At 37.7% G+C, this 26,054-nt stretch overlaps 1 protein-coding gene and 1 pseudogene across 1 annotated transcript; one reads left to right on the top strand and one right to left on the bottom strand.

Moving 5' to 3' along the window:
• The first annotated feature begins 352 nt into the window (after nt 1-352).
• On the top strand, nt 353-1,939 carry LOC149005074 (epidermis-specific secreted glycoprotein EP1 pseudogene; annotated as a pseudogene).
• Nucleotides 1,940-2,154: 215 nt separating this feature from the next.
• On the bottom strand, nt 2,155-20,765 carry LOC149005073 (integral membrane protein (Protein of unknown function DUF92, transmembrane)). The gene is made up of 5 exons (XM_089167880.1): nt 20,303-20,765; nt 19,924-20,177; nt 18,754-18,877; nt 6,879-6,983; nt 2,155-2,664 (listed from the first exon to the last, which is right to left on the bottom strand). The coding sequence occupies exons 1-5, from the start codon at nt 20,681-20,683 to the stop codon at nt 2,578-2,580; spliced, it is 951 nt and encodes a 316-aa protein (XP_089024006.1). The 5' UTR covers nt 20,684-20,765; the 3' UTR covers nt 2,155-2,577.
• Nucleotides 20,766-26,054: the final 5,289 nt, after the last annotated feature.

Genomic DNA, 26,054 nt, shown 5'->3' with positions numbered 1-26,054 from the left:
TTCATTTTGACTTTGACGAAGCCATCCATTTGGACTAAATTTGGCCGAAAGGTAATAGAGGATTAGAGGAACGCTGCAAATGGATGACAGCTAAGTATTCCACGATGCGAAATGGAACGAGAATCATCTTCGTAATAGTTTTTGACTTTTTTCTCAATAATTTTAATAATATAATAATATCCAAACTATTATCTGATGTGGAAGACTAGCCGAAGCCAACGTCAAAGTCAAAAATGGCGTCCATAGAGATTGATGTCCCACTCCCATGCGCGCGTTTTCATAGACAAGCATCCCAAGAGCAGCTTCTATGTCTCAAAAGAGAAGCCAGCCATGCATGCATGTGCTTTAACCCGCCTACCAGCCTACCTTATCTGCTAATCCTTTATCTATAGATAGATAACAACCTTTCTCTTATCCAGTTCTCAAGAGCTACCAAAATGTCTTCTTGTTCTTCACTTCTACTAGGGCTCTTCGCCTTCTTCTTCCTAACCATCTTTCCATTCACAACTCAAGCCACTTCCCCTGCTTCCAAGACCATCAAATTCATAAACCAAGGCGAATTTGGAGATTACATTGTCGAATATGGTGCAGATTATCGTGTCACCTCTCTCCAAACATTTCCCTTCGCTCTTTGCTTCTACAACACCACACCCAATGCCTTCACTCTTGGCCTTCGAATGGGCAGTTATCACTCCGAGTCAATCATGCGTTGGGTTTGGGATGCCAACCGTGGTAACCCAGTTAAAGAAAACGCCACTCTAACCTTCGGCACCGATGGCAATCTTGTCCTTGCCGACGCAGACGGTAGTGTCGCATGGCAAACTGGCACTGCCAATAAGGGTGTCGTTGGGCTGAGGCTGCTCTCAAATGGCAACTTGGTGTTATACGATGAAAAGGGAAGGTTTGTGTGGCAGAGTTTTGATCACCCAACTGATACACTCTTGGTGGGTCAATCACTTCGTCCTGGGGGACCTAACAAGCTCGTTAGTCGTCTCTCCTACGTTGATGGCTCTGAAGGTACTTTCAGTTTTGAATTGGAGAAGAAGAGGTGGTCCTTGTACATGAAAAGCAAGAATTCTGCCACACCCTTGCTTTATTATCCTGGCCCTGATCATGGAGGTGAACAGGGTGCAACTTTGACGCGTTTGCTCTTCAATAGTGCACCTGATACCGACGAAGGCTATGCTTTTGATTTGATGTTCGAGTTGGAGCTCAACAATGTGTCTTCAGGGAGTTCATTTCTAGCCAGGCCAAAGTATAATGCAACTCTTTCTATGCTGAGAGTGGGATATGATGGCAACTTAAAGATCTATACCTACTATGACAAAGTTGATTGGGGTGCATGGGAGACCACCTATACTCTCTTTGACAGGGAAAGGGCTGAGAGTGAATGCAAGCTACCTTCGAGATGTGGTTCTTTGGGAGTTTGTGAAGATGATCAATGTGTAGCTTGCCCTACTCAAAAGGGCATGTTGGGTTGGAGCAAGAGCTGTGCTTCACCTGTGTTGCCTGCTTGCAACAAGGGTAAAACTACTGGGGCAAAGATGGATTATTATAAAGTTGTGGGTGTGGAGCACTTCATGAATGGGTACACTGAGGGAGATGGGCCAATGAAGGTGGGTGAATGTAGGAACAAGTGTGATAAGAATTGTGGATGTTTGGGCTTCTTTTACAGGAAAGAATCCTCAAAGTGTTTGTTGGCTCCTGAGCTTGGGACTCTCACTAAGGTCTCAAACAGCACTCATGTTGCTTTCATCAAGTTCTATAAGTGATTAGCTTTGGTTTCTTTCTTTTTTAGATTTTATATGATCTTGGCTTCTCTCCTGCTGTAGTTGAAATAATTTGTCTTTTCTCTGTTCTGTGGAAAAGAAAATCTAGCTGCATCGCAGGATCTTTGTATAATGAAAGACAGTAAGTCCAATAAAAGTTCTATTGTCCCCTTTCCTATTACTTTTGTGTGTTTGGAGTTAGTAGAGCACATGTGCATTGAACATCAGCTCATAAAGACCGCAATTTCACAAATATTGAGATTCACAGGAGCTATTTGCAATATTTCCCAAATTATTTAAACTTGAATTGAAGGAAACCAAAATTTATGATTCATACCAAACAAGTAACAACCGTGGCAATCAGATACAAATCATACCCACAAAATTTTACTGCCTAGAAAATTCTATTTTCACATTAAAAAAAAAAGATACTATACTTTCTCAACCTTAAATTTCAAGAATTCTCTCCTTGGAAAATAAATGTTACCTTGCAAAGAAATCTTGCATTTTCCTAACCAAAGGGGAAGTTCAGCATAGCATTTGAAGATGATGGAAACTATACTAGCCAGATATGGGGGCATTACACAAAAATATGGAAGAACATGGAAATATAACAATCGGTGTCATACAGAATTTGCAAAAAGCTCTTCTGGAAGAATTTCCTATGCCATTTTTCTCTGATTTATCATTATCTGGTTTATTACAGTGGTACAAAAATTGTATAACGAGAAACCACTGGAATAGGCAACAGTAGAAAAACTCGGATGCCTGTGGTTCAAAACAACTGAGTTTGAAAAAATCAGCTATGTCAATTTCTAAGCATCAGCTGTTGTATCAAGACAGCCAAAACGCTGCCAATAGAAATGTTAATCACATTAACAGCATCATTATTAAGCTGCAAAAGAGAGTGAAGAGAACGTCAGCAAGCTGCATTGTGAATTTGTGACATACACAGTATTTTCTATCTGATATGCAAGGCAAGAAATTGGTGGAGAAACTGATGTAGATCTAAGCATGAAGTAGAAAAGGATCAAAGTCAAAATCTGGGTTCGTCTAAATCCCCAGCTTCTGACTCTGATCAGGCTGAGTGCTAGCATATGTAGTAGGCTCTGGTCGGATGGCTACTGTGCATATAGTCCAATTAAAGAGAGAAAGAAAAGAAAGACTAATTGTTTATCTAGTTTAGTAGCTATTTGCTCAATTTTATACTTCAAGTTGAAGTTTCTATTTCCACGGTATATATTTGATTTTAGTTAGTCTCTATTTTGTTTTAAAGAGTTATTTTAGATAGATTCTGTTAGGGCCTGTTTGGTTACTTGAGTCTGAAGATTTAAAAACTCTAGAGATTTCAAATCTAGAAATTTCAAATTTATGGAGTCATGGTTCATAAAATTAATTGTTTGGTTAGCCTGAATCCTTGGAATGAAATCTATGGATTTATTCTTTAAAAACATTTATGGCATCATAGTTCAAATGTTTAACACTTTTATAGTAGAGATGAAATCTCTAGATTTCACTTTATACCCATAAATCTATAGATTCACGTTTTTAGTGTAAAAAGGTGAATCTCTAGATTTCATGAATTCAGAGATTCACACAACCAAACAGATATAAATCTCCCATTTGTGAATCCAGAGATTTGAAATCTCTGGATTCATGTAACCAAACAGGCCCTCAGATAGTAGAGAACATTTTACTTTTTTTTTTTAAACCATATGCTAATTTTGTATTGTTCCTAGCAAATAAACCTTAAGAGTAGGAATAGTTTATTTTCAAAGTTACCAGCTTTTGAATTGTTGTTTTACTATTTAGTAAAGAGAAGGGGCTAGACAAAGTTCAGAAGAAAAGTTCTATAGGACTGTCGTTCGACCAGCTATGATGTATGGTGCAGAGGGTTGGACTATTAAAAAACATCATAGAGATAAACTCAATGTAACAAAAATGAGAATGCCAAGATGATGAGTGGCAAAACTAGGAAGAATAATATGAGGAATGATCATATTGTTAGGATTAACAAACCCAATAACCTAGTGTGTATTTGAGAAATAATAAACTAGGACAAGGGAAAAGATAATCACCACAAAGACGCTTAGAAATTTATGTGGAAAAACCCTCCAGTGTAGAAACCCTGGGGCAAATATTGCACCAATCCACTATGAGATAAGTAGGGGTACAAATATCCCTCTCAAATTGAGGGAACAATCAATTAGTAACAACAAAGATTAGGGTTACCTCAGAAGAAATCAAACCAAGAAAAATACCACACACTGCAGTAGATCTAACAAAGTCTCATTGCTCTGAATAGATCTCTAGTTGTAGATGGATGATTTCAATGGTAACCAAAATCTCTTTGCTTCTCCTTCTTCTTTCTCTCTTGCTTTTCTCTCTCTAGCGGCAACACAGCAACGCTCTCACGGAGAAAAACCGAATCTGAAATTTCTGTTGTTATCTTGAAGACAAACTACTTCCTGACTCTATTTATAGGTTTTACAAAAAACCCAAAACTACCTCTCACGATTTGATTCAAAATAGGAAACTAGAATCCTATTAGAAATAATCGTAGGCTTCAAGTTTGGGCTGGAATTAACTAGGTTGGGTCCCACTAACGTATATTAGAGTTGGTCTAAGAGTGTCTCTGATAAGTGATAAGCCATGAGAAAGTCGTTTGAGGTGGCATGGCCACGTTCAACAATGGCCAGTAAATGCCCTTGTATGGAGAAGTGATATAATCCATATTGAAGGAGTTACAAGAGCTAAAGGCAGGCCAAAGATAACCTTAAAAGACGTGGTGAGAAAGGATATATAGAGCATAGGCCTTGTATCTAGCATGGGCTCAAATAGAGCTGATTGGAAGGCAAGATCCATGAAACCAACCCCATTTAGTTGGGACAAGGCTTTTATGTTGTTTTTGTTGTTGTTGTAAGGGGCAAGACAAAGACCATGAGTTGTTGAAAATTATGAAAGAGATATAGAGTTGGTTAATTTCAATGGTTGTGAGAGGCAGTGAGGAGAGGCCTACGTGAGGTGACATGCTAGGGCAAGAGTGAGAGGCTCAAACCACTATGTGGTCTTTCTATCCCTTTCTCCCTAGCTTTTCTTTTTCTATATACATCCTCCAATTGGTATCAGTCTTATTCAGAGTATTGTTATTTGTAGAGAGTTCCACATATTGAAGCACTTTACTGTTTTCGTGTATTGGTACTTCACATTTCTGATTTGCTACCTGTAATTTACTAATTTGTGGTAAGTTGATCATTATGTTGTCTCAGTTCCTAGTTGAATAGTTTAAGAATTCCTTCTACACTACTTAGTAATTATAGCCAACCATGCCCCCCAATGAATAGTATCTCTCTGACCTGGACAACCACCCAACAGCCCGGTGATTATTTTTACAGATAACTAGATGGTTATTAGACCGCACGATGCTGTTGTGCTGAAGTTTGAGACCAAGTTTGGTCATCTATGCCCTTAATTTGCAAGGAAGGCTCTGTAATGGCAATATTTGCATTCTCAAAAGATGGAAGAGATACAGCAAGAAGCAGAGTAAGTCTATGATTTTTTACTCTCTTTCTTTTTCTTTTTTTTTTGCGGGGGTGGGGTGTTGAAGAAAGGTAGAAAATTGACAGAGTGGATGATGAGAGACTTGACACTTGAATTGAAGTAACAGTTGGAGAAATTGACAGAAGAAGGAAGAACCTAGGGAACGAGAGATTGAGATGGAGGATGAAGGCAATTGAATTAGGTTCTATTTGCACGACAAACACATCTGTTACAGAAGATGGTTACGTCAAGCTCATCATACCACCTGAATTTCTCAAAGAGAAAGAACCTTGACTCCCAGACTTCATTCCAACCTTCAAGAAGCTAGCAAAGTTCTGCTTTGGGCTTAAACAAGATATTCTTCACACAAAGCTCACCATTAATAGTCGAGATGGAGTTTCTTCAAGGGGAGGAGAATTGATGTAGATCTAAGCATGAAAAAGGACCAAAGTCAATCTGGATTCAGTTGGACCGTATAGTTTGGTTTCTCACCAGGCCTACTGATACCTTGCATAGGCCCTGTTTGGTGGCTACTTTTCATACAGTTAACATTCATGCAGTTACTATTCATGAGGTTATTGTTCATGCTTTTTTTGGGTAAAGATGTACCATTCATACTTCACATAAACCAAGTGTGGCTCCCATTGAAGACATAAACCAAGTGTGGGTCCCATTGAAGATAGCTAGAGAAGATTTATTTGCTGGTTTAGTTCAGTTGCTATTTTGTGTTTAGTTATATTTCTATTTTTTTGACCATTGCTAAGTTGGGAGTTTAATATGCTAGTTATAATTTATATTTTAATTTGTCTCTACTTGCATTTGAAACAATTTTAGGCTAGATTTAATCAGGTAGCTAAGTACTTTTTTTTTTTTAATTACTCCTTTCCAATTTTGTAATGTTTCTAGAGGAACAGTTCACCTGTCTTAGGTTTCCAATTTTGTAATGGTTTTCAGTACTATTTAATAAAGAGAAGGCGCTGGACAAAGGCCACAATTTGATGAAAGTCTATAAAAAAAATCAACTGTTATGAAAGGCTTTCTAGAAGAGTCCTACGTGAAGTGAAATGCCCAGATGAGAGAGAGAGAGAGAGGGATAGGGTTGTTCTCTTCTTTTTTTTTTTTTTTTTTTGGGGGGGGGGGGGGGGGGGGGGAGAGTCTTGTACCGCTATCCTATCCTTTCTTCATTCCCTTCTTCCCTATTTTTCCTTTACTTTCAATTTCTATATTATGTCCTGTATTTGTATTAGATCATATAAAATTACCATTAGCACCTGTGGAAGGTTAAAAGAGTTGGAAACACCTTATCGTTTAGATGTGCTGTTACTTCAAATTGCTGTTTTGCTTTCTGTATCACTTAATCATTTATGTTGATAATGCATTAGAGTTAGGTTCCTAGTTGAATAGTTGGGGACTAGACATGTCAATGAAAGGAATAGAGAGAATAAAATGGTAAAGAATTGGCAACCAATTAACAATATTCATCAGATGAGTAAACAAAAGGTGACCCATTGAAATATATAGGACAAATTCCAACCATTCAAACTGTTTCTTATTGTAAAAGTTGCATACCCATCGAAATCCTTCCTTATCTTGCAGTGCAGCACCAATCAAACTCTCCCCAAGATTTGCAATTTGGGCTGCCACCACACAAATTACAGCTTGTTGTACATTTATCTGCGTAATAGAATCATGGCATGTTCGGTAAATCAGTTGAAGCATAGTAAATCTTAAACATTACAAGGGAACAATAACATTACCAATGTAGGATATTTCAGGGGCAATGGTAGTTCACCGATATGAAATACGTTGAAGAGGGGTTAACAGAATACAAGGCTCCTGCCACGTGGAGTCAAAAAGCAGCCAATATGGGGTTGATATGAATTCGCATAAAATTCAGGTTGGCCCAAATTATTTGCGATATTTTTCAATATGGGGTAAAAGCATGATTTTTAACGAATCAATGGAAAAACATGGACTCAGGAGAATTAAAAGTAAAATTCGTATTTGCTGAACAATTCAAGAATAATTCACTGTATGAAAGTAACTTCGGGAGGGTAATGATCCCTTGCTCCTGCATCGCAGAGAGGCTAATTCCTTAAACAGCACGACCACTAGGTCGGTCGCAATGGATAAATCTAACTATTACGCCAAATCTGCGTAACTACAAATTACATGCCACATAAAATAAGAGACACTTATCTTAGTACTTGGCTGAGATTAACAATTGCACATTTCAGGTGAAAAGGCTTAAGTGTTTACATATTATCTATATTTAATTACCACATTGATAAGCAACGCAAATAACTACACTAAAAGACTCAATCTATGTGAAATAACAAAACATAATAGCAGAAGACTGAAAGAGGGTAAGACCATGTTGCAATGATATGGAATCTCAACTTCATCTAGGGGTCATGGGTTTGGGTGACAAAATAGCCTCAGCAAAGCAAGGGCTTAAATTCCCATTTTACCTAGTACATCTGAAAAAATTTCTACGAATAGAGTTGGTCATAAAACAGTCTATGTATTTAAATTCAATTAGGTGAAAATGGAAGAAAAGTAAAAGAGGACCAATGAGAGTTTTGGAGGGGAAAGAATAAGGAAGAAAAAACCTAATCACTTGGGTTTTAAAAGAAAAATAAATAAGAAATAAGAAATAAAAATTGATGGGAGGAAAAAAAAGGAAGATAATAGGAGGAAAAGGAGCAGATACTGACAGCCATCAGAGGGCGGGGGGAGATAGAGAGAGAGGACAACAGCAGGTTGAGGGAAAGGGAAAATTCTCTTACCAAATCAAGAGGGAGAAAGGCAGAGCCAACCAGGAAAACTGTCATACAGGAGGAGGGGAGAGAGAGAGAGAGATTCTCTTACCAAATCACAAGAGGGAGAAGCAACTCAGCTCACTTGGATTTGAAACTCCAAGCAACCAGTACTTAGTCTAGAGCTTAAACACTAGACAGGATAACTCTCATACAGGAGAAGAGGAAACAGTTTTTTTCCTGATCTGCCTGTATTCCTCCAGAATAGAGTATGAAGTTGAGGGGCTCAAACAGCCAATTACAAGTCCTAATGGAACTAATAGTAGGAATTTTAAAGTAAACATAACACTCCCATTCCTACTCATGCACAAGGGTGTGAAACCTAATTACGATGCTAGGAAAAGACTTAATTACTCAACTGATTCAACTTGTAAACATAAAACAAACTAAATATCAAGATAATTTCCATACAAGCCTATAAACTAATTAGACCCCATATAATAGACTCATTACCAATTAAACCTTTGGAACAAAGACCCAACCCCCATAACTATCAACCCAGATTGATTCAATGGACAATGGCCTAATTCAGCTCTCGATCTGCATTGATATTATTTAAAAAAAAAAGGGTACTTCAGAGACACCCCAAAATATATGACATAAAGCATAGACACCCCACAAGTAAGCCAAGCCTCCTTTTCTATTAGAACCGTTAAGTCTAAACGTAAAATGACTTTTCTGCCCTCTATTTCCTTTTTTAAGTCATATTTAAACATTAAGATAATCCTTTTAACCATTCACATTTCTTTTCTTCATGGCGGTGGATCCCTGCAACATTTCATCTTGTTTGAGAGCTTCATTTAAGTCGTAGGAGCATGCCCTCTGTAGTCAGCACATACACAGACAACTAGCAAAAGAGAATATAGAAGATGTAGAGATAACCCATGAGATTGAGAGTAATGATTCCATTGAACACGTCTAAGGCAAAGATCCAAGGCAAGGGAGGTATTCCCCCTGACCAGCAGAATTTTCTCACAATGGTACTCCCAGATCTGCCCCAGTTGAAAAGGGAAAGTTTAGATTTGAAGGGGAAAAGTATTTGCTAATTTGCATTTTAGGGCTTTATAGGAAGAAATGAGATAATATTTAGGAGGATAAATTGATGCGGAAACACCTCTACTTTTGGAAGGGAAGTGAACCAAGTTACTGATTTTCTGGTGGGTTTCATGGGAACCAACCATGGGATCCATCTTCGACAGGACTGTTTTCCTTCTGCTCTATCAGTAATTATAAGAGATGTTGCTGTAGGGAACAGTTCATCTGGGTTAACGCCCAACTTCACTATTTTAATGGCACGTGCCTCATTTGTATTGTGAACATAAGAAGAGAACAGGTTGGGTTAATGTCCTTTCTATTTTACTAAGGGCCAGATGGTAAAATTACATGAGGATAAGAGCACCTCAGGAATTATGAAATTATACCATTATGACTGAACAAAAGTTACTAATGGGGTGTATTATTGTACAGTTTTAGGTGATACATTGGGGTTCTCATGCCAATTTGGCACACCTGTGGGGTGTCTGCCCTTTATTCCAAATATTTTGCAATGTCTCTGAAATTTCAACCCCCACCCCTAAACCCTCCACCACCCCCCCCCCACCCCCCACAACCACAAAAAAAATGCAAAGAAGAAGGGAGCGGTATGTAATGGAAAAAGAACATAAAAGGGAAAAGAAGGAAGAAGATGAAAGGGGAAGGAGTAGGATGCCCAAGTTTGAATTATCTTAGACCATGGGCTTTCATTTTCCCCTGGTCTGCTACAGTGGGCTTCACAGAGTGACCAGTAGAGGAACAGGAAGAAGGGGAAGATAAGAATGCATAAGTACAAGAGGAAAGAGAGAGAGAGGGAAAACAGGGGTTGGGAGAAAGTGAACACTGCACACAGTCACATGGGCTTTCAAACCATGAATTCAATTCATTCTAATCAATCTTTCACGATGGGGGACTAAATAACAGAGAAAATTAAAAGACTCCTAAATAAGACTAACTCTCTAACAAGGACACTTACACAAATAAACACCAAAAGAATAAGAAACCAGATATCCTATGATCTAACTAAATAAAATAATACAAATAAACTAAAAGACATTACTTTCCCAAATAATATAAATTCCTAAAAATACTGCTAGACCCATGACTCAAATTCAACACCATTAATCTCTATTCAGAAACCAGTTAGGCTTGGGTTGGTCCAAGGTAGCATTTCTGCATCATCAAACAACCAAACCCTAGATTCCACCCTACCTTTAATTTTAAAAATTTCTGCCAGACCAAACCAACCATTACAGCCCCAGATTTTGGTCACATACTCCCTCCCATAGAAGGAAACTCAATCCAAGTGTCTCCCTTGCCTGACCACTCAAACCCTAGATCCATCTCTCTCAACCATCACAATCGACACCCTAATTCCCACTTCCTGTGTGAAATCCAGCCCAAACCCTAACCTGGACACCCTATTTATTTTGGATGAAGAAGAGCTTGGTTGATGTTTGACCTTGAAGTTGGACCTTGAGTACAGTGTTGATATTTTTGGAAGGTCCTAGGTAGTCAAGTCAGACCTCTCCCTTAGTGTAGATCCGAAGACCCGAAGTGAAGGAAGAAGATATTGTGGGCCATCTCAGTGGAAGACATAGTGTTTGACCTAAAACTCATAGAAATTGATGATGGAGTTCCCTATTTGGAACCTTGTCTGATTTGGAGATGAAACTACTTCTTAGTGTTGAAGAGCTTGGTTGATGGACTTGAGGCCTAGTTGGACAGGTTTTGGAAGGTCCCTCAATGCTAGGTAAGTTGTTTGTTGAGTTAGGAAAAGCCCCATTGAAAATTTTGAGGTTTTGAGCTCCAATTCCCTAATCTGGGCTTGATGTCAACTCGGGTCGACTGGGCCAATCAACCCATAGGCAGGGGCAATATGGTAAAACTCTATTTTTTTAGGGTTTTGATGCTCTATTTATTGGAATCTCGTGGTAATCAGCCCCATTATGTTTCTAAGCCTTTGGAGAACGTGGGAAGAACCTTAGAACCTCCTCTTCCAAGACAAGGAAGATCCCCAAGCATCCGTTAGAATTTCTCCATTGAATCTTTTTCTTCAAGGTTAGTAATAGATCTATTTCTCTCTAAATCTACTCTCTCTTCTATTTCTTCTAATTGTTTTGATTGTGAGGAAGGTATTACACTTCTGTAATAGCCTATTCTCTGATCCTCATAGTCTTAGAGTGAATCATCATTCACTCTATGTTCTCCCTTGAAGCCATATGGTGATGTTCCATGTTTTTGATCTGGCATGAGACTATGAGTTACTCTTCCTTTGTTTTCTATCTACCTCTGTGACTGTGGAGAAGGTCTCACGCCATTGTTACAACCTTTCCTTCTATCCCCATAATTTTTGGGTGAATCCATTTTCCCTCTTTTACCTTGAGAATTCTGCTATGGGTTGATTTTGAGAGTTAATTGTTGGGTAACCTTTAAAAATGGGTATCTATTTGAAGAACTTGATTTCTTTTTCATGATTAGACCCTTCCCAATGCCAATTCTTGATTTTGAAATATTATTCTTTCTTTCCTAGAGTGATTCCCCATTCTCTCTAGTCTTTCCGTGATATACACGGACTCTCTTCGGTAAAACCCTAATTGTTATGATTTAATTAGAACTCTATTCCTTTGACCTTGTTTGATGTTTGAATCATCCTAGATAGTCTTAGTATTTTTCTAGGGAACTCCCCTTCGAATTTCGGAGTAATCGGACTTCAAACAAAGAAGTCATGAACAATTTAGGGTTTTCTATTCCGTACTGTTCACTTGGTCAACTACCTGGGTCGACTGGGCCAAGCTGCCCAGCCAACCGACCCACACAGTCAGTAACTCCAATTTTGCTTTGTTTTGCTCCGTTTCGACTCCAATCTTTTGGATTTGTTCCTTATGTTCAATACATGTTTGTTTAAGCTTGTTTATATGATTTTGGATTTGTTTTCTGATCTCTCACTTGAAGAAAATAGATTCGGAATACGAGGTGGGTACTTCACTCACAATATGCATATTTACATACCTTGTTATGATATGATTCGAATGCATGAGTTAGCTACTGTTGTTTTACTTTCTTTACCTTATACTACTTATGTAACTAAATGTGATATGTCTGGAATCATGATATGATGTGAATGCCTAGGTTGTAGTTGTAGAATGGAGAATGTCCTTTTGACGTTTCTGTCTTTAGACACCAGTGGAAGTGGTATGGGACGCTTTCCTATGGTGCCCCTTAACTCTTTCCCTGACTCCTGGTTGACATACCTAGGGCATGTCTAGAAGTGTTTGGCTAGGAAACCCTTGTCATATCTAACCCCATCGGAAGGGAAATTGAGACCAAGTGACCCGTGGCAATTATAGGGATTTGTGGGCACTCAAGATAGGTAACCAACCCGTGAGAGGACATGAATCACATTGTGGGGGCCATTCATTAGTAGGGTTGCAGTAGTAGACTTGGGCTCATGGGCGCTCATGACCGGTAGCCAGCCCGTGAGAGGACATGAGAGCTTCCCATTTACTATTTGTAGATGACCAAAAGTGTGAAATCCAGCCCAAACCTAACCTGAACACCCTATCTGTTTTGGGTGAAAAAGGGCTTGTTTAATGTTTGACCTTGAAGTTAGACCTTAAGTACCGTGTTGTTATCCTTGGAAGTCAATTCAAACCTCTCCTTTAGTGTAGATCCAAAGTCCCGAAGTAAAGGAAAAGTCTTTGTTGACCAGCTCAGTAGAAGATATGGTGTTTGACCCAAAACCCATGGATATTGATGATGGTGTTCCCTTATGGAAACCTTACTTGATTTGGAATTAAACTACACATTGATGAAGAAGAACTTGGTTGATGGGCCTAAGCCTGGTTGGACCTGGTTTAAAGACATCCCTCAATGGTAGGTAAGTTGTTTCAGGTGTGGTATAAAGCCCATCCAAAGATATTGAAGTTAAGCCCATCAAATCTCAATATGGAGTTGTTGTCATGGCTGATCGATTGCCAATCGACCAACAGGGGGCAGTTTGGTCAATTTGGTGAAATCCTGGTAATTTTTGGACTTTTGTGCTATTTAAAGGGGGGAACTCCGTGTTTTTCACTCACAATCAATTCTAAGCCTCTGGAGAACGTGGGAAGAACCCTAGACCCTCTCCTCCAAAGCCAAGGAAGATCCTCAAGCATCCGTCTGAGTTTCTTCGTCAATTCTTCTTCAAAAAGGTTAATAATCGATTCGTTTCTTCTTTGATTTATTCTTTCTTCTATTCTTCTGATCTCTTGACTATGAGAAAGGTATTACACTACTGTAATGGCCTCTTCTCTAATTCTAATAGCCCTAGAGTGAATTCCCCAATTCACTCTATGTTTTTTAAGCCATATGGCGATGATTCTTGAATTTGACTTTACCTAAGATCTTGATCATTCCCTCATTATTTTTCTAATGATCTTGGTGGTTGTGGGAAAAGTCTCACATCAGTGCTACAACCTTTCCTTGGATCCCCATGATTGGTTGGATGAAACCCTTTTCTTTCTTTCCATAAGAAACCATAATAGTTGAATTTGGGAGGGAACCCTTGGGCAACCCTCATAAGAGGTATCCAAATTGAAATCCTTGTTATCTCTAATTCTTTGGATCCTCCCAATGCTATTCTTGATCTTAGAATACTAATTTTTCTTTACCTAGGGAGAATCTTTATTCTCCCTAATCTTTCCACGAGATCCATGGACTGCATGCAATGAAACCCTAATCATCTTTTAATTTGTTATAACCTTCCCAACACCTTCTTGATTGTAAATTCTTTGCTTCTCTTTGCCTAGGGTGAATCTTTATTCTCCCTAGTCTTCCCGTGGGATAGACGGATTATAATTGGTAAAACCATAATTGTATGATTAGAATTTGTTTCCTTTCACTTTATGTGAAACCTTGTTTTCTCTCATTGCCCTACCCAATACCTTTCTTGATTTTGAAATACTATTCTTTCTTTCTTAGAGTGAATCCCCCATTCACTCTATATTCTTGAAACCATATGGTAATGTTCTTGTTCTTGATTTTACCTGAATTCTTGATTACTTCCTTGTTATTGTTTTTCCTACCAAAGTTGGTGATTGTGGGGAAGGTCTCAGACCATTACCATGACCTTCCCTTGTGTTCCCATGATTGTTGGGTGGATCCCTATCTTTTCCCTTTGTTCTTTTGTGAGCTATCCTACACATGTTGTCAAAGAAATTTTGGGTATCTTCAAGAAAGGTTACCCAATTGAGAATCATATTATTTCTGTTAATTTAGTAGATCCTCCTCAATGCCATTATTGATTTTGAATTACTAAACCTATGTTTCCCTTACCCTCTGTGAAGCTACCTTGGATTATTTTGAGAACCAATCTAGGGGAACCTTCAAGAGAGGATATTCAATTGAGAACCCTAATTTTCTTTTATCTATCAGAACATCCCCAAAGCTTTTCTTGATTGTGATTTCTTATTCTTTATTCCCTAGGGTGAATCTTTATTCTCCCTAGCCTTTCTATGAAAGCCATGGATTGTTTAAGATGAAATGCTAACTTTTATGGCTCAATCAAGATGCTGTCTTTTGACCATGATTTGATGCCTTGACCTTCTTAGATAGTCTTAATATGTTCTAGGAAGCTCCCTTTCGAATTTCGGTGCAATCGGACTTCAAACGAAGAAGTTATGACCAAATTAGGTTTTGCAGCCCCGTACTGTTCCATTGATCGACTGAACCAATATCGACCAACCAAGCCAGTAGCCTCAGCTTTGCTCTGTTTTGCTTCCGTTTCGTCTCCTATCATTAGGGTTTGTTCCTTATGTTCAATAAATGTTTGTTTAGGGTTATTTTGTTGATCTTGGACTTGCCCATTGATCTCTTTCTCGAAGTTTACGAAGTCAAATACGAGGTGAGTATTCCACTCACAATATGCATATTTACATACCTTGTTATGATATGATTCGAATGCATGATTTAGCTACTGTTGATCTACCTTCTTTATATCATGTTACCTCTGTAATTACAGTAGGTTATTCATATTATGATTTACATATTGGAATGAATCATGAATGATGTTGAATGTGATTTGGACTATGGTGTGACATGTATGGAATCACGATTGTGATGTGATGTAAATGCCTAGGTTGTGATTGGGGAATGGGGAATGCCCTTTTGGCATTCCTGCCTTTGGACACTAGTGGAGGTGGTATGGGACATTTTCCTATGGTGCCCCTTGGCACCTTCCCTAAATACTGGTTGACATACCTAGGGCATGTCTAGAAGTGTTTGGCTAGGATGTCCCTGTTATATCAGACCCGATCAAAAGGGAATTGAGACCGAGCAACCCGTGGTAGCAATGGAGATTTGTGGGCCCTCAAGATACCGGTGAGTTACATCCGTGAAAGGACATGAACCACATTGTAGATACTCGTGAGAGACCATTCATTAGTACGGTTACAGAAGTAGAACAAGAGCCCCTGAAATGAAGACCGGTGAAATTATCTATGAGAGGAAACGGGAACTACTTGTTAACTTGATGTAACTGACCAATAAGGTTGATGAGTCCGTAGTCCGACTTGGTGGATACCATATGACTCTAGAGAGAAGGATACCGAAAAGGATCCCAGGATGGGAGGAATGGAAGTATCTGGATCTAAGTTGATATAACTAAGTAGAAGACTCGCATTTGGCTAGGCTTAACCCTGACACGCGGTAGTACTCATACCAATGGTGGTGAGCGATAGTGTTGACCTAAACCCCAGCCATGGAATGTCTGGGAAGGATGCCTTGACCCAATTACCGCAGAGAACCCAAAAGACATGCATTAGAGCTGTGAGGGAAGAGTGACTGAGACCTACCCAGAGGAGTATGGTGTTCTATCTTAAAGTGTCTTCCAATAGAGACCAACATGCATATTTAGAGTTAAAAGCATACTTGCACATATTGTTTCATGTCTTTGCATTTACGTTTGCCTTGGAATGTGTGTGAAGATGTTTATTGTAATTGGATACTTGCTGAGTTCTTTTGAATCACTCCTGTTTGCAACATCTTTTGTTAGACTTACCTGCAGGCACTATTGATTATGATAGTCAATACTATGAAGACCAAGCTGATGACTTTTACGGTATCTAGAGTACTGGCTACGGTATCTACTACAGTGAAGACTACTAGTACGAGACTGAAGCTTATCAGGAGTAGTTCGGCTTTAGCATTTGTGTGCCAGCGATGGGACATCGTCTCATCCTCTTTTTTATCTTTTATAGTTTCGTTGAGACTTTAGTAGTTTGTTCCCCTTCTTATTTTGGGAACCGGTTGTAATCTTTCTTTTGCCTTTGATCTACTTTTCCGCTGCTGCTGTGGAGTGATTTTCCGCCTCACTCTACACTTGGTTGGTATCATTTTTCGCACTCTGATGTTCTTTTATGATCCTTCTAAGATCCTTCTTGACTTTTATTATTAAATTACTTGAATACAATGATTTGTTCTTGCTTTTGATTATAGATATGATTGTTCCTAAACTTAATCTTCAGGACTGTGGATCACTCCTCAGGGTATTCAAGATAGGGTACCAGCTAGGTGGATGTGACAAATCGGGTTAAAAGTCTACGTAGCCTGGAAGGAGACAGTGACTCTAGTGGGAAAGGTACCAGAAAGGATCGCAGGAAGCGAGAAATGGACGTATCTAACCCTAAGTAGATGTGACTCAGTAGATGACTTACATTGGGCTAAGATTAACCATGTACATGCGTCAATACTCATACCAATGGTGATGTGAAAGAGTGTTGACCTAAACCCCAGCCAAGGTATGTCCAGGAAGGTTTCAGGACCCAATTACCAAACGAAGAACCCAAGATGCCAGGAAGGCTGAGGGAGAGTGATTTGAGACCCACCCAAAGGAGTATGGCGCTATGACTTAAAGCTTGTCTACCAATAGAGACCAACATAAATGTATATAGAGTTAAAAGCATACTTGCATTTGTTTGTTTCATATCATTGCATTTATGATTGCCTTGGATTGTGTGTGAAGATGTTTATTGTGACTTGACTACTTGTTAAGTTCTTTTTTAGCTTACCCTTTGGGAGACATGTTTTTAGATGCTTTTACAGGATCAGAAGACAACCCGTGCTACAGTACGGAGTACCCTTCCTTACTTGGTGCAGCTTCCGAAGTCAATGGAGAAGGTCATGACCAATGGTGTGACCAGCACATAGGTTTGGACTACATTGACGGCTCATATTGATGGCAGCCGGCATCGTCTTGCTTGCCGATGGGATCGTGAGCTAGAAGCTGACCTGAAGTTACAAGAGAACAACCCTACGGTGAAGAAGATGAAGACTGAAGAAGAGAGAGACCCAACAGAAGTTTTTGACTAGTTTATTTTGTTCTTCTAGACTTTTATTTTAATTCTGATAGCTTTAGACCTTGCTCTAGATTTCGATCTACCATACGCGTTTGTTTGTGGGGTATATTTCCACTATACTCTACAGGTATCTTTTGATTAGTATCTTGTTATCTGCACTCTAACATTCTTTTGTGATCCTTCTGAGATCTTTTCTCGATTTTATTATCGAATTACTTTAATACAATGATTTGTTCTTGCTTTTGATTATGTTATTGTGCTAAGTGGATATGATCGTTCCTAAACTTGATCTTCAGGGCTGTGGATCACACCTCCGGGTATTCCAGAAAGGGTACCAATTGGAGGGATGTGACATCCCGCGCCCTCCTAAGGAAACCATTCATTTTTGGTTAAATTATAATCAACCAAACCCTAGACATCTCTTTTTTCAAGACCCAAAACCCTGACCATAAATTCTGTAGCTTCAAATCAAATCACTTCCAGCTATTAAAAAACTATTCAAGACCTTCACCATTAGACTCCCTACATTCACTTGAGATAACCCTACAATCAAACACAATCTTATCAAACACCAACCTTAAATTTGACCTAAACCCCTATTTTGATCTAGTAGAAGTGTGCAGTTCATAGCTCATCATGGCTGTTGGCTTCTAGTCAGTGTTCTAACAATCTAGACACCCAAGGTACTGGATTGAATTGATCCACTATGAAAGAGAACTACAGCTTGTAAGTTGCAACCATCGCCCAAAAGAGAGTACAACTGAGACCAGCTTTATCAGTAGTGAGATGTGGAACCCCCACCCTGTATGTGGTTTGGAGATGTCACCCTCTCCCCCCATAAGTAGAGGATCTCGTAACAGATAACTAAATTCTTCTAATTCCACATTCAAAAAACTGCAACTAATCAAGGACAAATGTATAATATAGAGTATATTCCCAGTTGTAACCAACATCTAAAACAGAGTTCAATTTAACTTGGACCCTCATTTTGTGCCCAATATGAAGCCCACTCGGAAATCAACTCCCATGGAACAAGGAGATGATAAAGGCCTTACCACATTGACAAAAGTGAATTTCAGAAGTCAAGGCTGTTTTTGGCTTCTACCAGATATATAGAGGTATTGAATTTTCTTTTGTTATTATCTGTCATTAGAGTACCTCAATAGAGACCACAATGCAAAACAACGGAAAATAATCTAAACCAAAACAGGAAACAAATGCAGAGAATGGGTAACATTCTGAAGTAATGAAATGTACCTTGCCCACAACACAGCCAATGTATGCCAGGAGAATTGAAGCCAAAAGTCCAGCGACGGTTCCCTCAATGCTTACGGCCCCTTCTGTTCCTCTAGGAACTACTTTAAATGTTGTAACAAGATACCTGTTCTTGAAGCACCAATCTGAAACATTCAGATGCTGAGTATCCAATTATATCAGAGATTTTGCACTCCCATAAATGTATACTTTAGGTCAAGTCTGTATATTTTCAGACAAAAACCAAAGAAGGTAAACAAAATAATGAGAAATGGAGACATGTCTATAAAGCTTCCCACTCCAGAGTGTTCTGGTGCTATAAACTAGACAGCTTACTCAACTATCAAAACTAAGACTTTCAATTGTATAAAATGTAATTTTCTCTGGCCATCTCAAAATCGTCAAGTTTTGCATTATCAACCCTAAACATCCATTTTTATCGTTGGATTTTTGCCACAAAAGCATAGCTCAAGATGTTGAATCCATCATAACAAATCAAGGTGTACTAAGTAGTAGAATGTGCATGGGCCTACTTCTCATACATCCAATATCCAACGAATTCTAATATTTTAGTTACCCATATGCAGGCAGAGAGTATTAACAACGAAACAGGTGAAAACCCAAAAAGGAAAAAGATCTAAATCCTTTGCCCCCAGAAAACACCTATAAAAAATGTCGGTAACACCTCCAAACAGTTCTACGCCCACAACCAGTCACCTTGAACACTTTGAAATTCTAAATATGAACCAATGCCTACCCAGCAATGGTAAATGCTTTTTTTTAGCGATTTGAGCATGTCCAAGCCCAAAAAGGGGCCCAGAACATTCTGGATGGCGAAATTTATCACCACAAGAAGGACATCAAATGCCTTAATATCACTTAGCTCCTGACTACTGTGATATTTGCTATGACTTTGTGGTTCTACGGAAGATCTTTTATTATATCTTGATCTTTCCTTCCAATAGCCAATCCCTTAAAAGACCCATCAACAAGCAACACTGTGGATATGAAATAAGCTAGACTCAATGGGTTCGTTCTTTTATGTATTCAGACCTCTGTTTGTGTTGTGCAGTTAATTACTAACTTCTCCGTCAAAGATTAGAAACTTAACAGTAACAAAAACAATTAATGGTCGTAAATACTGGGTTCAAATCATTAAACAGCACGACTTACGTTGTTTTCCCATATGCCTTCCCAATCTCGCTCGAAACCGTATCGCTCAACTTGGTGCAGAAACTCGCCACAAATCCGAGTTGCCACAGTCCGGAAACTGCTGCTCCACCGATTCCGAATATTGACAGAAAAGCACAAACGCAACCAGCAGCACTGGAACCAATAACACTACCAGGGCCTCTCCTTCCTTTGCTCTTCTCGGCCACCCCTTGAACCTCCTTCTCTGCCATTTTCAATTTTGTTGCCCCTGTGCCCTGCAATTCACATCATTTTAACAGAGAAATCCGAAATAATTCACCAACAAAAAAAAAAACCCTATGGTTCCTCAAATTCCAACCAATAAAAAGGAAAAGAAAACCCAGGTAAAATTTTCACTTACTATTACAAAATACGAGGCAACCAACAAGAACCCAGAGGCACCAAAAGCCCGCCATGTCAAACAACCCAGCAAGAAAGCAGAACCAATGCCTGAAATTGATAAACCAGAAACCAGAATCGGAGAACCGAGTATGAATATGAGGAGATTACTGAAGAAAGAAGACTGCCATGTCGGGGGAGAAGCTTGGATTAGATCAATAGCTCTAGAAAGAACTCCCGAAAGCGCTTGTTCAGGAAGGGCAGCGACGGTAAACATCTTAGAAGGCCTTGATTTGGATTCGCACTTATGAGTTACTGTAGGGAAATGAACTGTATATGGTGACGCGATTTGCAGGCGTTGGAAAGGTGGAATTATTTGAAATTTTAGAACGGAAGCTGCCATCAAGACTTCTGTCAATGAGACCTTTTCCGTAACTGAACCTCTTCCCCAGTGGATGTTAGCTTCGACCTTAAGAATTTGAAAATAATTTTTTTGAAGAAAGTGACATATTAGTGTGTGGTTGCGTGGGCTCTATACGCAAGGTGTAGTTTTTTTTTTTTTTTTTTTTTTTTGATAGAATACGTAAGGTGTAGTTAGGACTTCGGATTCAGGACTTACAAGAGCCGAGAGCATGCCAAAGTGGGAATAGTTTTCCAATTTAAAAAATTAGAAAGCTATTCTTTTATTAAATTAGAAGGTTATTCTTTTATTGTTTCTTGGGATATTTATTATTGTCTCTTATACTTTGGTTTTATTACTAATCAAACCCTATTCTTTGTGGAATTACTATTGCCCCCTCATTTCTAAAGGTGTTAAGTGGCTGTTAACATCAAATATGAAATGTTTATTTTGCCCTTAGAATTAAGAAGTCAAAAATATTGCATTACCCTCATTTATAGAAACTATATTGAATGTCAATTATATTCTTAAAATATTATATTTTAGAATTAGTTTTGGATTTGGTGGGACCACATACTTATGGTTGTTGAAACTTTCATATTCCACTTAAAATTTTCATTATCACCATAATGGTAATTTTACAAACAAATTAGCATATAAGATGCTAATTGATAGAAAATTTGGTATTTCTTAATATTTTAGTTTCTATATGTTATGGTCAGCATATATTAGGTGATTTTTAATTTCTAACTTTGAATTAAATTTGATATTTCTTAATATTTTAGTTTCCATTTTAAGTTTTATTTAATTACATTCCTTTATTTGGTGATTTCTTTTTAGAGAAGAAAAATCACATATTTCCTTTATTCGGTGATTTATTTTTAAAAAGAAAAGTTAATTTAAAGTTAATTTTTTCCCATAATTATTTAAGGGTAGTATTATAACTTGACAAAAGAGTAAATAAGTAAAAAGATAATTGCGGGGTTATTTTTTGGGATTTTGAATAAATATATAGATGCCACATTATCAAGAAACTAACAGAGTTTAACGGTAGGGGGCATTAGTAATTGTAGACAAAGTTAAAGGTTGGATTAGCAATTTTAAAAAATGCAGGGGATAAAGTAGTAATAATCAAAGTATAAGGGGGCAACAGTAATCATCCCTTATTTTTTTGGACAAAATTTCACAAATGAATAGCCACTGACTCCTCGAGAATATATTGAATTAGCAGTGATAGATTAAAATGTCTCTTAAATTTACACAGTGGTACACTCTTTAGCAAATTCAACTAAGTCATAATTAAATAATTTAATAATTCTAAGAGCTTTTTACGTGTGAGTGCTTTTAATAGAACATAAACTAGTGTTGCGATTTCTTAGTACAATACATTACATATGGGTTCCATAGCAACTAGCACAGTTAGGAAAGTGTTAAGTTTATTTATAAAATGACTAGAAGAATACCCCTTCCACTTAAAAATTAAAAAGAAATTAAAAAAAAAATTCCCACCTTCAATCTGTCAGAAATACCTATTACCTCATAAATCAATATTGGTTACGCTGGATTTTGGTCTCTTTCTTTCTTTCTCTTCTTGTTCTTGTTCTTCTTCTTTCTTTTCTTTTTTTTTTTTTTTGGAATGATCTTAATCTCTTGGTTTTTATCAAAAACGTGAATCCCTAACCTCTAATGGTGAATTCACTCAAGATGTTATCCGTGTCAAAATTTGTTTGCCAATGACTACCATGAGAAACCAAGCTGGAAGTTCTTGGTTATCATACAAGTATGAGTTGACCGCTATTTCCCATTGTTGTGGTATCCTCCAAGTAGCAAACCATTGTGCTATTGTTAAGCAAATTTTAGATCAACTAAAAGTCCAACTGCTAGTGCTTTCTGTAACCACCCCCCCCTCTAAGTCTCGTGATGAGCACATTTATGTGTAAAATCTTAGGGCATAAAGCATGTATTTTACATACTTAGAGTGGAGCTACCTTGGGTTTTATGTTGTTTTTGCAGATTTTAGGACTTTTCAAGATTTAAGCAAATATTTGGAGTTGGGTATGAATCATGCAATTTTACATGTCAAGAGGTCCGTTCAAATTCTCAAATGCGAAAATGAGCCTGATCTGGAGCATGATGGGCTAGATATGTGATTATGGGCCAACTCCAAAATATTTTAGAGATAAAGAAGCAAATTTTGATCTACGGCTGATATTATAAATTATCAATCAAATCTACAGAGTTATTATTGAGAGAGTCCTAATGGAGAAAATATTCCTTACATACTTCAATATCTTATTTCCTATTTGGGATTTGATCAAAGAAAGAAAAAGAGGAAAAAGAATTATATTCAGAAAATGAAGACGGAAAAATCTCGTTTTTGAATGTCTCTGTTCAATTTTAATCATGCCCTTCATCGAACGGTCATCCGGTGTTCGATCGAGCTGATTTTTTGAGGAGAACTTCCCGACTTCTTAATCCTCAAATCCAACGGTGGAATTGTGCATTTGATCTCTTTAAGCTAGTCCGATTAGTACGCCAAAACCCTAATTGGTTGAGTCAGATATGAACTCCGAGTTTGATTCAAATTTTGTCAAGATTCATATCCCATGTAAACTCTATAAAAGGAGAGCATATTCCATCAAGGGGGAACATGTTTTAGAATTTAGTAGAAGCACTCTTTCTTTTCTCTTTAGTTTATTTAGGCTTTCTCTATTTTTCCTTGATTACTTTTGTGAGATTCTAATTTCTAGATTGAATGTTGAGGTTTAATTTTTCTATGTAATGCAATTTCAAATTCAAGTTCAAGTTTCAAGTTTGAGGATTCGTTTTTATCTGGGTCTAGCAATTGCAGATCTAGATCATTCTAGATCTAGATCTGGTTGTTAGGGTTGGTTGAGATTCGAATCGTTTGTTCAATTCTTTTTTTATTTTTTGAAGTTCAAAGAAGCAAATAAGTAACATTCTTCAATAATCTTTTCTCCCCCCTCCATTCCTGCTTCCATCTACCCCTCCATATTCATAATTTAGGATTTACTTTCAGCAATTTACTTTCAGTATTTATTTATTGTTCTCCTTTCCCCTGGGTTCTTGATTAAAGATACCTACAGTCGTGCCTCTCTTTGGTTAATGTTTCTCTTTTCCTTTTATTGATTTGATTATTTCCTTTCTGCAATTTTTTTTTCTAATATCTGTTCCTTCGATCAGTGGACTGTAAACTACGAAAAAGGGTCCACGATCAAAGTCATTATAATTATACTCCCCTTCCCTAGATCCATAGCTGACACTCGGATCACTTCTCTTTTATTTTTATTTATTTATTGTTCACATTTTTTTCTGCCTTTTATTAATTATGCGTTGGTTATGCTTGCTTTATTTTTCGTCTCAATTCGATTGCATTAGATGTATGGATTAGGATCGCTCGTTTAATTTAATTAATAAGTTAAAATCTTTGAATCATTGCACTCTCGCATTATCATCAAGAGGTTAATTTTAAAGTGACATATTTCCTTGAGATCAACCCATTAGCTACACGATACCATGCGCTTGCGGTTATTTTTAATTTTACAAATAAGTTTTTGTTGCCGTTGCCGGGGAGGTATTAGTCCATTTTATTTTTCTCATTCTTAGGTAAATCGAAGTGTTTTGTAAAAATAAAAAATAAAAAAATCAATTATATAACTCTTAACTAGAGTATAAACAAAAACGTATAGTAGTCCCCACTCTACTACAGAATCTCTAGGATTTGATTGTAGGTGGCTCCGAAAACTATATGGATTCCTTTGCTGTCAAACCTATACAACGCTCAACTATACGGCAACCTTACGGCTTTGGAATCATTGTTTCAATCTTTGTGGTGGGGAAATTCACTACTTTCCCTTTTGTTTTTGTTATTTTCTTTTTTTTTATTCTTTAGTTACTTTATTTAAAATATTAATAATTAAAAAATATAAAAACTCATTCTTTCAAAAGAACCTTTAATTGCATTAGGTGGTTAGTGCATGCGTTTTTGGACTCGTGATTCCACAAATAGAATTGTCCGAGTATCTACCTTGACCATGGAAGACCTACCTCCACCTAAGAGTCTTAGTGATAGATTTTATCCAACTCGATCTGCATGACCCTCCAGTATACGTTTACCTGATGTGAGGGGTAATAATTTTGAACTTAAATCTTATTATTTGTTTATGTTACCCAAATTTCATGGGTTACCTAATCAAGATGCATATTTGTTCCTTAGGGAGTTTGAGGAGGTTTGTGTCCTTATGAAGGTACAACAACTCACTGATGATGCCGTAAGACTATGGTTTATTACATTTGCAATAAAGGACCAAGCCAAAAAGTGGCTTTATAGCTTATCTCGGGATAGCATTACCACATGGGAACAATTCACTATTCTATTCTTGAAGAAATTCTTTCCTTTTTCCAAGATGAATAAAATAAGAAATGACATTCTTTAATTTCGTCAGAAACCCAATGAGTCCTTTGCTAAGGTAATGGAGAGGTTCCAAAGCCTTCTCCAAGAATGCCCTCACCACGGTATAGAATTATGGCATTTATGTCAAATAATTTATGAGGGTATCGATTATCAAACAAAGCAACTTTTGAAATCAATGTGCCCCACAGGATTTTACGTCGTTCACTGATGATTCCGAAGCTTTGGAATTTCTTTTAGACCTATCAGATAGAACTAGAGAATGGGAGTCAACCCAAGAATCTAAAAGGACTAGTAGGGGATATTTTGTTGAGAGCCAAGTTCATAAGGATGCACAAATAGATAGTCTTTTGAAAAAGTTAGAGACTTTAGTAGTTAAAGTTGCACTGCCACCACCAAGTCAAGCACATTTTATTGACAAATCTATTGCTATGTGTGCATGGTGTCAGTCTCCTACAGATGTAATTGAGCAATGCCCTAGCTATTCTGGAGGCCAACATGAAAATGTCAGTGCGATGTTTCCAAACTTGTACAGTAACAGGTACAATCCTGGGTGGAAGTCTTCCTAACTTTTCATGGTCTCAAGGGAAAAACCAAAATGGATTAAGCAATTATTCCACAAAAAATCACTTTGGTGCCCCTAAAAAACAAAGTGCACAATTTTCTCATAATCAAAATTTCCAGTTCCCTCAAGCCCCTAATTTTCAGAATGCCAATTTAGCTAGGCATGTCAATCCACCATTGTGCGTCGTATGCGTTATGTTGCACAAAATCAATCACTACCTAGTTTCGATAGAGGTAATAATCCAGAGTTTTCTCGTCTCTATACCTTAAAGAAGAATATGGAAGTACTTTTCAGCACCTTTATGACTTCTATGCATAATATGGAAAAACAAATTTCCACTCTTGCAAATGTTTTGTCTGAGCGAGAAAAAGGTAAAA

Source organism: Hakea prostrata, chromosome 9 (assembly GCF_041222555.1).
Source record: "Hakea prostrata isolate BN-2017 chromosome 9, UWA_Hpros_2, whole genome shotgun sequence".
NCBI classification, from domain to species: domain Eukaryota; kingdom Viridiplantae; phylum Streptophyta; class Magnoliopsida; order Proteales; family Proteaceae; genus Hakea; species Hakea prostrata.
The sequence above is the reverse complement of the archived record's forward strand: the minus strand, read 5'-3'. Positions and strand labels throughout refer to the sequence as shown.